This window comes from Octopus bimaculoides, chromosome 2, assembly GCF_001194135.2.
Source record: "Octopus bimaculoides isolate UCB-OBI-ISO-001 chromosome 2, ASM119413v2, whole genome shotgun sequence".
Taxonomy (NCBI): domain Eukaryota; kingdom Metazoa; phylum Mollusca; class Cephalopoda; order Octopoda; family Octopodidae; genus Octopus; species Octopus bimaculoides.
Genome location: NC_068982.1, coordinates 99,043,071 through 99,055,557, shown reverse-complemented (window position 1 = coordinate 99,055,557; position 12,487 = coordinate 99,043,071). Strand labels below are relative to the sequence as shown.

The following is a 12,487-nucleotide window of genomic DNA, read 5'->3' as shown; positions in this document are numbered from 1 at the left end:
TCATTATGACCTCCGCAGTTACCTGCAGAGGCCAATCCAGGTCTTCAGTACAGGTCAGGATCCCCTCCCTCCAGCCCTCTAGCCTCTTCACAAAGTTCTGTAAAGCTCCTCCCTTATGAAAGAAGATCACAAATTCATCCTTCATCATAATAGGAGGAGTCACAGTTTCCTCCGTCAGTGGCACAATTCCCACTGACAAGGTTTCAGGACATGCCGGCAGTGTACTACTAACTGCCGGCAATGTCCCAGTCTTCTTTTTTTTTCCTCCCTTGTGCTATGGGAGGGTGTAGTTCTTCCGCTTTATCTGATCTGAAGGAGCTTACCTACCTTCCTTTTTTTCCTTTTTTTTTTTTTTTTAAGGAGGTTTCCACCTCCTCGACTGCTTCCATCTCTCCCTCTGAAGGAGGAGTGGGGCGCTACTTTTACTAACTGCTCCAGGATCCTACTTTGGTTCTGGGGACAGTTCTTCTTAATATGGCCCGGTTCCAGGCACAAGTGGACACTTGGTGGGTGGGATGGCATCCCTCAAATGTCACTGGGTATCTACAACCAGCCATTTTCAAAAAATCTGGAAATACCAGATCTTTAGCAGCTCATTGGGTCCATAGAGTCAAAACCACTTTTGACCCCACACAATCAGCTGCCGGCAACAATTTCACATTTAAAAGCTTGGGCCTGCTGCCACCTAGACCCCGGTGGATAGTGTCCTCTATCCATTCCGGTTCAATGCCTAGTGGCAGCCCACAGACGTGGAAAGAAACAGAATCTCTTGCCCTTCCAAGGGCTGGCTCGCAAATTTACGAGCCACCTCAGGGGTGTCAAATAGCAACTACACCGTTGCATATTTAGCACCCATAGAAATAAACTTAAAAGTTGGCAGATGCTCTGCCAAATCTTTTTCTATATCTGTTTTAGGAAAGACAGCGATGGTGTCGAGTGACTTAGAATAAGTCCTCAACACCACCGTTCTTTCCTCTAAGTTTTTTAGCCATTGCTTGGGTGGGATGATTTACAGAATTTGGTGTCCTTTCAAAGGATAGCAGATAAATGAATACCAAGTATACTGGTTTACTCTTGGTTTAGAACTCCTGTAGTTGTCTCACTAGGAAGAGAGCATTAGCAGCACAAACCCATCCAAACTGTGTCTCGTCTAAGCTTATTTATCAGCTGTACTGTACTCTCTGTGTTCCTTACATAACTTAATCCTCCATCTCTGTAGGTGTTTTTTTCAAGTGCATTTCTTTAGCCCTTGCAACAATTAATAAAGACTCCGTGAAGTGAGCCAATGAGCATGACACCATCCTATATTTCTTGATCGACTATGTGAGCGATTTTTAGCATTTTGGTGACTATCATTCATAGTCCAGCAGTTTTCCATTCTATCATATCCTTAATTATGCTTTCAACCATATAGCAGTCAACTGCAGTGTCTGGTCCTTCTCTTGGGTCAACATGAGATAGTTCCTCTTTCCTTCTATGCATTCTCCTCATTCCTCATATTCTTGTAATAAAATCTCTACGTCTCTTTCTTCTTAGCGTTAATGAGGGTAAGTGTACTAGTGTTATCAACCACACTTTTTCCTTATAATGCCTCAATTTTGCACTGTCATTGCTTTGCAAACAGGAACATCACATGTCGCATCACAGGACATTAGCAAATCTCCTACTACTAGCTCTGTATTATTTATTTCTGATATCTGGCTTCTCTTTTAGCTCTCTGCTCTTGTTCCCTGCTCCCCTTTTCCTTCTGATCTTACCAGGTTTCTCTCTCTCTCTCATTGAAGCTTTTCTATTAAGAATTTGCATAGCCTTCATTTTCAAATGTTTATGTCTCCTGTAAAACAACCCTTTATTTTTTTACCATACTCTATTATTCTTTTTACTTTAGTGTGTGTGTGTTTGCATTTATATCAAGTTATATATAAAAACATTTTAACATTAGACTTTTACAAGGAAAAGGTTGACAATGACTTCAAAGTTTTGATTCACTTGCCTCTGGCATACATACATACACACACACACACATATATATATGCTTATTAATTGGAAGAAGTTACTGAGTGACCCAAGGGATGAGAGTTTCGTGTGTTGACACTTATAAATAGTCATTTCAAATTGTGGAGATTACATTTATATAGACTAACTAAAATGATAAATATAATTTTCTCAGAATTGTTCTAGAATAGATTTTGAAGACAATTACAGGATCATGTAAATAATGCATATTTTTCAAATACCTTGATTGTTAAGATGTTTTGCAAACAACTTGCACATGCAAGTGCTACCAGTCGAAAGCTCTGCATATTGGAAGCCAGCAAGTGTATGGGGTCATCAGGAGAGAATGTGCACCATTTCGGGGCCTACTTCTTGATGGCATCATTGTGCACCGATCCCCCTCACTGATATGAGGCTCCATTTGCAAGATCAGCTGCTGTGTGTGTGTGTTGGCACTCCGTCGCTTATGACGTCGAGGGTTCCAGTTGATCCGATCAACAGAACAGCCTGCTCATGAAATTAACATGCAAGTGGCTGAGCACTCCACAGACATGTGTACCCTTAACTTAGTTCTCAGGGATATTCAGCGTGACACAGTGTGACGAGGCTGACCCTTTGAATTACAGGCACAACAGAAACAGGAAGTAAGAGTGAGAGAAAGTTGTAGTGGAAGAGTACAGCAGGGTTCGCCACCATCCCCTGCCAGAGCCTCGTGGAGCTTTAGGTGTTTTTGCTCAATAAACACTCACAACGCCCGGTTTGGGAATCAAAACCACGATCCTATGACTGCGAGTCCGCTGCCCTAACCACTGGGCCATTGCGCCTCCGCGAGATCGACTAATTATCAAATAAAGCTCAATATTCTAGCCATCACTCATCGTCTCTTTTTAACCAAATCCAGTGGCTAGCCTTTTCCACTGTAGTTTGGATATCACTCATGGTGGTATTCACTTTACGATGAGTTAGGCCTAACGATAACAACAGTCGCCTCACATTGTGTCCAACAAATTCTCTACATCCAACTTCAATTGGAAGATGCTCCGCTTTTCAGCTTGCGTCTTCACATTCCTCAAGGAGGTTTACATAACGGTCAATCTTTCAAGCTCGATTGTTCAGTAAATGAAATAAGGTAAGGGGAAATGCACATATTTGCACACATTAACAAATGTATTGATATTTGTGCCTACACACATGCGCCTGTATGCACACACATAAATACTAATATACACTGGTACACATCTGTATACACACATATACATGTGTAAATATGAGCATCATATGAATAGAAACAAAATAAAATTACCATCATGTATATTTACAAACATGTAAAATTGCTGTCTTCCACACATACAGGCTTGTCCTTTCAGGTACCAGCGCCACATAAAAAGCACCCAACATGCTCTGTTAAGTGGTTGGTGTTAGGAAGGGCATCCAGCCATAGAAACCATGCCACAACAGACAATTGGAGTTTGGAAAGCTACAATGATGATGATAATAATGAAACTCCTAGAAACATATAACTAAATGATTGGTTAAATGTGGTTACACATTAATATACAAATATTTACTCATATGCTTATGTACATGCAATTACCTGTGTATGTGCAATACATATTATTTTACACACACAAACATACACTTACACCTACATATACAAGCATATAGATACGAATATATATGCATACATAAGCATGTGTATACACACACATGCACAAATGTGCACCCATATGTATACATATATAAACACACATACACACATATACTATAAACACATGCACATGTGCATGCATATATACATATATGCTCATATACACATGCGCACACAGCTATATGTATGTGCTAATATATACATGATATACATATAAACTCACACATATGTATACACATCTGCCAAATTAGATTGGAGCCTGGTGTTGCCATCCGGTTTCACCAGTCCTCAGTCAAATCGTCCAACCCATGCTAGCATGGAGAGCGGACGTTAAACGATGATGATGATGATGATGATGATTCATTGTGTGCTCAGTAACCTAGCTGACCATTGGTTGACTATAGCTACTTAAATATCACACGGTCTATGAATTTTAACTCTTAACATCACATTGGAAATTTTCCAAGTCTTAAGCTCAGTCTTATAATGACTGAGCAAAGTATATTTATTTGTGATCAAATTTTTGGAAAATATGTCAGAATTACAGAAAATACTATTTTTATGGTCGTTTGTGCTAAAAATAATGGTGTGTTTGTGTAACTATTAACTAATCACATAATAATAGTTGATAAAACAAATACACAAGACAAAGATGGTGGAAAGAAAGAAGTTAATGAGTGCATTTAGTAACAGGTGTGGACATACATTGTTTTAAAAAAAGCAGTATATTCCCTGATCTTTTTGCAGTTTCTGTTATACAAAATCTATAGGTTACCTGAGCTACTCCTTTGAGATTCAGTATAGTCAAGCATGTACAAAAGTTTCAATAAAAATATAAAAAAAGACATCAAAAAAACTCTGGAAAGAATTCTAGAAAAAATTGGCATCATGTGCATGAGTTTTAATTGCAAACATTACAGAATGTAAATGACAAGGGAAGGGATTTAAAGTTTTCTTCTTTAGATTAAGTAGTTCATAACTTTGTTTGAAACAAATATAAACTAGAGCGGTTTGATTCAGGTATTTTCAGGTGATATAAGACTGAGATGTGTGTTTTCAATTGGATTTGTGTTAGTACTTTTGAATATTATTAAAAACATAACAATGATATAATGATGATAACAACAACAATGATAATTTTACTCTAGATTTTAAAAGAAAAAGAAAAAATAAATGTCAGCAATTTATAGCTTGCTTCCTGTGCTGGATGGCTTTCCTTTATACCACTACTCTTATTTCAATTATTGTCTTGTTTAAAAGATAATTTTATATGCATGCCTCCATTTAGAAATCACATAACACATCCAGTTGATCACATGGTTAGTTTTAAATAGTATTTCAACAATGATATCTTTTGTAAAAATTAATAGGTCTCTATCTGTTGAACCCCTGCTTTACCCTTGATTCTATCCAATAGTATTCTTCATTGTCTTATATTGTAATGAATGATCTGTCAAAAGTTGCATGTCTGCACACTGAATGTTAATAAGAAGGAATTTACTTTCTTTGATGTAATATTGCACTAATTTGTTTGATATATTTTGACATATCCAAGAGGTGGTATGTTAAGTGAACTAGAGCACAAGATTAAATGCCTTACAGTATTTAGTTTTGTCACTCTATCATTGTGTAATTTCCATCAGAGATGACTTTGATTTTTGTCCCTCTGGAGTTAGTAGATTATAATGCCTCCTTACAACTTTTAGCATTATACTTGATTAAAAAATATATTACTAACCAAAAATATACTAGTTGTGTTTGATTTGTTTCTTGTAACATTGCATATACTGTATGGATTCTACTATTTAGATGTTAATATTTAAATTATTAAAATCATACCTTTCTTTGATATTCATGTTAATTACTAAGTGACACAGCTACAAGATTTGTAACAACTAGTTGTATTATTGGAAGTTCTGATTTTGTTTGTTTTTGGACTTATTCATTTGCTTCGCTATTTTAACATTACTTACTTTCTTTTTTCTTTTTTTAAATAATTACTCTCTTCTGATTATTTTCTGTACATTTCCTTCTGTTTTCTTTGCATTCCATTTTGCATCTATCTTTTAATTTATCTAAACTTACTCATCAATTACTTCTCTTAATCCTTTAAAATGTATTTAATTAGAACATCCTTTAAAACAAATGCTAATATCTAGACTAAACAGTATTTTAAAAATATCTTATACACATGGATATATTTCCCATGATTCGAACTTCAAGATTTAAATCCAAGAATGCTATTTTTCTCTCTTATCTTAAGCAAAGCATGAATTTACAATACTGCCATAGAGCTGCTAAAATTTCAGTTGACTAGCACAAAATAATGGAAGAATTATTTTAGCTGCCTTTTTATGTCTGCAAATCTCAATAACTCTTGATCAACTCTGTATACAGTGAAGCTTTATCTTTGGTGACTTTCACTTGTTGTGATACGAAACGAAGGAAGACTTACAAGATTTGTAAATATGCATATAATGAATAAGATTTGCACTGACTTATAGTACAGCAACCACTACAAGAAGTAAAGGATGATGTTGAAGTCATCTGCTAACCAATATTGTAAGGTCAAGTTATATGTATATAAAACAAGGTCTCACTTTTAAGAAATGCAACCTCATTTTTAGGAAAGTAACTTGTATATGTGAAAGAATTAAGACCAATGGAATGACATTTTTATCTAACTGCTTCCTATAAAACAAAATTTTACCTCACATCATCAGGATAATTGTGTTGGTAACTATACTTCTTGAAAGTCTAATGACATCATCGAACAAGAATTCTTGTAAAAGTCAACTGAAATCTTGAAAGTTTAAGTCTGAAACCAAACTAAAGTCAAATTATCTAATAGAATTCCTTTCTCTCGAATACAGAGGAATACTATAACTGCTGAATATGTATTTTGACTTTGATGTAAATTAAATGCCGAATTTTTTCACTCTAAAACCAAATCTACAAAAGCTCTTCTCAACAACAATTTTAAGTTGCTTTACTGAGAAAATTTTGGATACTTACCATTCAGAAAGCAAGAAATAAAGGAAGATAAATATTTGCATGAAACAAATTGTTCAACTGAATTTATTTAACACCACTACCAACAACAACAACAAAAAGAACATGTTGACATTTTTATTTATTTTTTTTTTTACAATGTTTGAAATTTGTTTTATTGTAGTTGATTCATCAACTGATGATGATGATGACAGTGTGTTTGATGAAGAGAATTCCCAAAACGACTTTGCTCGTGGTAACAGAGGAAGAGACAGTGGTACCAGTTCCTCTTCGTATACTGATGCTGGTGCTTCCCCAGTTCACAAAGGAACTGATCGGCCATACAGTGTTGCATATGCTAACATCAGTATCCCTGGTAATACAGCACGACATGCCCTTGCTGATGTTATGCAGAATACTCGCCATTGTAAGTACATCTACTGAGAGATATGCTGTATATATATTTATATATATATGTATATATATATATATATATATATATATATATATACATATATTTTTGGTACTACTACTACTGACAGAACTACAGTGTGTATACTCGTAACGTTTATAAACCAACTGAAGATTTTAGTAATCATAGGCATCTAGGAACCCCATAGCTCTGTTAGGTCTTTAGAAAACAATAAGAATCCTTAAATCCTGCTTTCTAAACTCCACTCAAACTTACACTCAGATTTGCTTTTTCATTTACTTAAACTCTTTTCTCACATACTTTTATCTCTTTGTGCATCTCATTCAGATTCTCTGTCCTATTATTACATACTCTTACTCCCTTTATCCTATTACAAATACACTTTCTCAGATACACACACACATACACACACTCTCTCTCTCTCTCTCTCTCTCTCTCTCTCTCTCTCTCTCTCTCTCTCATTGAAATTCTTATTCATTTGTCCTGAACACTTCCTTACTAAATCTCATATTTGCACTTAGTCTCATTTGAGCTCTATCCATTTTTTCATTTACTAAAATTCTTCCTTCATAACAACATGCTTTATTTCTCCCTTTACTCCCTATCACATTCATTTATGATTCCTAGATGAACTAATTTAAATTACTCTGCTTCAATCATCATTCTAACATTAATTCTGAACTGATTCCATATAGTCCACTTGTTGAAAACCACATCACCATTTCTGGTAATATTTATAGGCTTTGTGGTGTACGTTCTGTAAGCATTAAATGTTTTCCAAATTGCCTTATGATACATTTTTTTTTGTATATGTAAATTGTAGCAGAACTGTGTTGTATGTCTGCATTCTGTTTAAAATGTGTTATGTGAGTTGACATGAAATCTACATCATTTACACTTTTTCGAAAATATAAATATATTCCATTTTTTTTGATTTTTTTGTTAATAATCTCATGTCTCATTTAAATTATGCTTTAATTATAATAGACGTGGTATAGAATATATATTGAAATGTTAATTATGACATGTTATTATTTTTGTTTTTCATCGAGTTGTTTGATTTCTTTCTTTTCTTCAGAATACCCTACTTTACAGTTTTCAGCCATCGCATATTCATTAATACTCAAGTATACCATATTCTGTTCATGTTTTTTTTTTTTCTTTTCGTTTTAGTTTTCCTCTTTTACTGAAAAACTGATGGATATTATTGTTACTATTGTCTATGCTGATATTTTAATTAGATGAGATATCATCAAAAGTATTCTCTAATGCTTACAAAATTAGTGCCATCACCATTATCATTTTAACATTCTTTTTTTCATGCTGGCATAGGCTGATGACTCTACAATGCTGCCCTTCTCACAAGTTCTTTCACATTGTTTGCAAGGTCCAATTCTCATTCCAGTTCCATTTATTCTTTAGTTTGCCTCTCTCTATCATAAATATTTTTCAACACTAACTCAGTAAACTAATTACTATCCTGCTGATTAAATGTCCACTTCAACATGTGTCTATCAATGTCTTTGATACTTAGTCCCTTTCTCTGCTCTTTGGCACTTGGCCTTCGTCAAGAGTAAAAAGTGCATATCTGACCATGCTCACTTTATTCCTCGGAGTTACATTAGATTCTTTGTCTTCTAACCCATGTTTCATTGATCTGCAACATTACACATATTGCACACTTTTCATACATCCTAACTTTGAAACAGACTAAGAACATTTTCTCTCAACAGCTGTAACACTTCTATTAAGTTCTCCCTAAGAGTCTTCCATGCTCAGCTTTCTGATTGCTCACCAGACTGTAGGGCATGGATCTATAAAAGGACATATTTCCCTCTCTCTTTCTCTCTCTCTCTCTCTCTCTCTCTCTCTCTCTCTCTCTCTCTCTCTCTCTCTCTCTCTCTCAATGGTGTTGGCATCAGGAAGGACATCCAGCCACAGAAAACTCTTGTCAAGCATGGGGAAGTAGATGTTAGAATGTGTAGTTGTAGTAGTGAACTAGAATGTGCAAATCAACACCATATTGGTGGATGAATAATTTCTTTTGATCGTTCAGTATTGATAGTACAATAACCATTGGTTTCATGAAAACGTAATTTGCACTTAGTTTTACAAAAATGGCTGAACTGCTGGTATTATTCAAACTACAATTGAATAATTCAGTCTTTTGTACCCCCAGGTTGACCAAAATCTTATGAGTGCATTTGGTATTTGGAAATTGAGAAGCTTTGTGTGTGTATGTGTGTTTTGACATTGTTCACCATCATACAGACAGTGACATTTGTTTGTAGTTTTCCTTAAAGCATATCTGGACTAGGGGTAAATATTACCTTGCTTGAAACAGGCATCTTGTCATAAAAGATCTCTCTCAATAAATCTTATCTGACTCATGACTGCTTGGAAAAGTAGGCATTACAATGATGACTATATGTAGGGAAGTAGGGGTGGGTGCAGGCATGGGTTTGTGTTTGTGAAGTTTTCTTTGCAATTAAATGGTTGCAAGCTTGAGCTTGAAGGCACATTGAGCCAGTGTTCCATTATAGCCTTGTGAGTGAAAACTGGTTCGTGGAAACTGTATTGGAAAACAAGTAAGGGTTGGAAAAAGCAAACATGTAAATGATGACAATGAATATTATATATTGCGGAGAAATGGGTGGATAAGGTCATAGAGGTTGTCAGAGTATGCAATAGAGTGCTCATGCTAGTCCTGCAGAACAGCACAGGTCAAATTATCTCTGCCTATGCCCTACAAGCGGGGCTACCAAATGATCAGAAGGACCATTTTTATGATACCCTTCTACAGGCTACTTCAGAGATGAGTGGCAATGACCTCATCTTTGCGACTGGAGATTTTAATGGGCATGTTGGGCGGAAATCTGGTATCTTCACTGGTGTACACGGTGGGGCCATGGTATTGGTTCCCAGAATGATGAGGGAACTAGGCTACTAGAGTCATGTGATATATGTAACCTTTTAATCTGCAGCTCTAAGTTCAGGAAGCCAGACAGCCACCTGATAACCTAGCAATCGGGTGACACTGCTAGCCAGATTGATTTCATCCTCACCAGACAGCAGGACGCAGGGTTGCTCTTAAATACAAAGACCCTCCCAGGTGAGGAATGCACCCACCAGTATAGACTAGTCATTAGTGACTTTCGACTTGAGACCAGAAGGATGCCAGGAAGTAGACCAATCCGGAAGAGAAGGATTTGGAAGCTAAAGAACCCTTCAGATGGTCAGAGATTTAGGGACATCCACATCAAGAAATTTGATGTGAGAAAGGAGGAGCTACAGTCCCCGGACGTAGAAGGTAGCTGGAAATTCTTATGGGACAGCTTACTGAGTGCCACAGACCAAGTCTGCGGATGGTACAAAGTCCCTTCCAGACCTAGAGTAATGTGGTGGTGGAATAATACGGTAGACAAAGCCATCAGCGCAAAGAAACAGGCCCGGAAAGCCTGGAAGGGTGGGGGTAGCAGGGAACCGTACCAGATAACCAGAAGGGAGGTTGGGCAACAGAGGTACATAGCCAAGGGCAAAACAGAAAAGAAGAAGTTTTCCAATATCCAGCGACGTGGGGACCAAAGAACTGAAGTATTCCGGATTGCAAGACAGTGTATGAGAGAGAATTGTGATGTCATAGGAAAGAAATGTGTCTACATGGATGATGGTGCACTTGCTTTTAATGATTCGGAAAAGAAAGAGGCTTGAAAAAGCCATTATGAAAGACTCCTGAACATGGAGAATGAATGGGAGGAGGAGAGCCTGCCAAATGTTGATCCTTAGAGGGACTAGCTATCTGAATAGACAGCACCCTGGTAGATAAAGCAATTAAGGGTATGAAGCCAGGAAAAGCCCCCGGCCCATCAGGAATCACTGCTGAGATGCTTAAAACATCTGGTGGTGTGGGCTATGGCCTAGTCATCCGTACTGTAAACCAGGTAGTTCATGATGGAGTCATACCGAATAACTGGAGTAGCAGCACCATAGTCAACTGCTACAAGGGTAAAGGTGATGCTTTAGATAGAAATAACTACAGGAGTATCAAACTGCTGGATCAGGTGATGAAGGTCACAAAGAGGGTCGTAGCCCAACTAATTAGGGAGAGTGTCTGCTTAGATGAGATGCAGTTCGGTTATGTGCCAGGTTGAAGCACCACTGATGTTATATTCTTGGTACGGCAACTGCAGGAGAAATACTTAGCCAAAGATAAACCCCTATACTTGACTTTTGTGGATTTGGAGAAAGCCTTTGACAGGGCACCCCGATCCCTTATCTGTTAGGCGATGCAGAAACTGGGGATTGATGAATGGTTAATAAGGGCTGTACAGGCCCTATACAGAGATGCCGTTAGGAGGGTTAAGATTGGAAATGAGTGTAGTGAAAAATTCCGAGTAGAAGTAGGGGTCCACCAAGGATCAGCCCTCAGCCCCCTCTTATTCATCATAGTCCTCCAGGCAATAACAGGAATTCAAGACAAATTGCTCCTGGGAGCTCCTCTATGCTGATGACCTGGCCCTCAGAGCAGAATCACTACCAGAACTAGAGAAGAAGCTTCAAGTGTGGAAGCAAGGTTTAGAATTGAAGGGCCTTAGAGTCAATGTTGCAAAGATCAAAATTCTAGTAAGTAGGAAGGTGAACACATCACACACCCCTTCAGGTAGGTGGCCCCGCTCGATCTGTAGAAAAGATGTAGGTAGAAACTCCATAAGATATACTCAGTGCAAGCTATGGACATATAAGAGGTACAGCAACATCAAAGGAAGATTAACTGGGAAGATAGCTTTCACATGTAGCAGATGCTCAGAAAATAGACTCCATCACATACCAGGGGGAGAAACTAGAAGTAGTTGATAGCTTCTGTAGTGGGGGTGGATGCTCAGAGAGTGTTACCACTAGAATAAAAATAACTTCGGCAAAGTTCAGAAAGCTTCTACCCCTACTGGTGACAAAGGGCCTCTTGCTCAGAGTGAAAGGTATATTGTATGAAGCATGTGTGCGAACTGCCATGCTTCACGGCAGTGAAACATGGACCATGACTGCTGAAAACATGCGTAGGCTCAAAAGAAATGAAGCTAGCATGATCCGCTGGATGTGTAATGTCAGTGTGCACACACGACAGAGTGTAAGCGCCCTGAGAGAAATGTTAGATATAAGAAGCATCGAATATGGTGTGCAAGAGAGACGTTTGCGTTGGTATGGTCATGTACTGCGGATGGATGAGGAGAGCTGTGTGGAGAATTGCCACTCCCAAACAGTGGAAGGAATCCAGGGTAGAGGGAGACCCAGGAAGACATGGAATGAGCATAACTTTTGAACGTTGGGCCTCACAGAGGCAATGACAAAAGGCTGAGACCTCTGGAGGTATGCTGTGACTGAGAAGACCCGGCAAATAAAGTGAGTTCACAGCTGTAACCTAC

The 12,487-nt window shown here is 37.6% G+C and overlaps 1 protein-coding gene across 16 annotated transcripts in view; it reads left to right on the top strand.

The window, feature by feature from the left end:
- LOC106868181 (disco-interacting protein 2 homolog A) overlaps positions 1–12,487 on the top strand; it is a 262,625-nt gene that overhangs the window by 158,755 nt on the left and 91,383 nt on the right. For 14 of the 16 annotated variants that reach the window (XM_052978508.1, XM_014913330.2, XM_052978503.1 and 11 more), the window contains one exon: positions 6,819–7,061. The exons of the other annotated variants lie outside the window; for them this stretch is intronic. In XM_052978508.1, the coding sequence (XP_052834468.1) occupies positions 6,819–7,061 (243 nt within the window). The remainder of the gene's footprint in view (positions 1–6,818; positions 7,062–12,487) is intronic. 16 annotated transcript variants of the gene reach the window in all.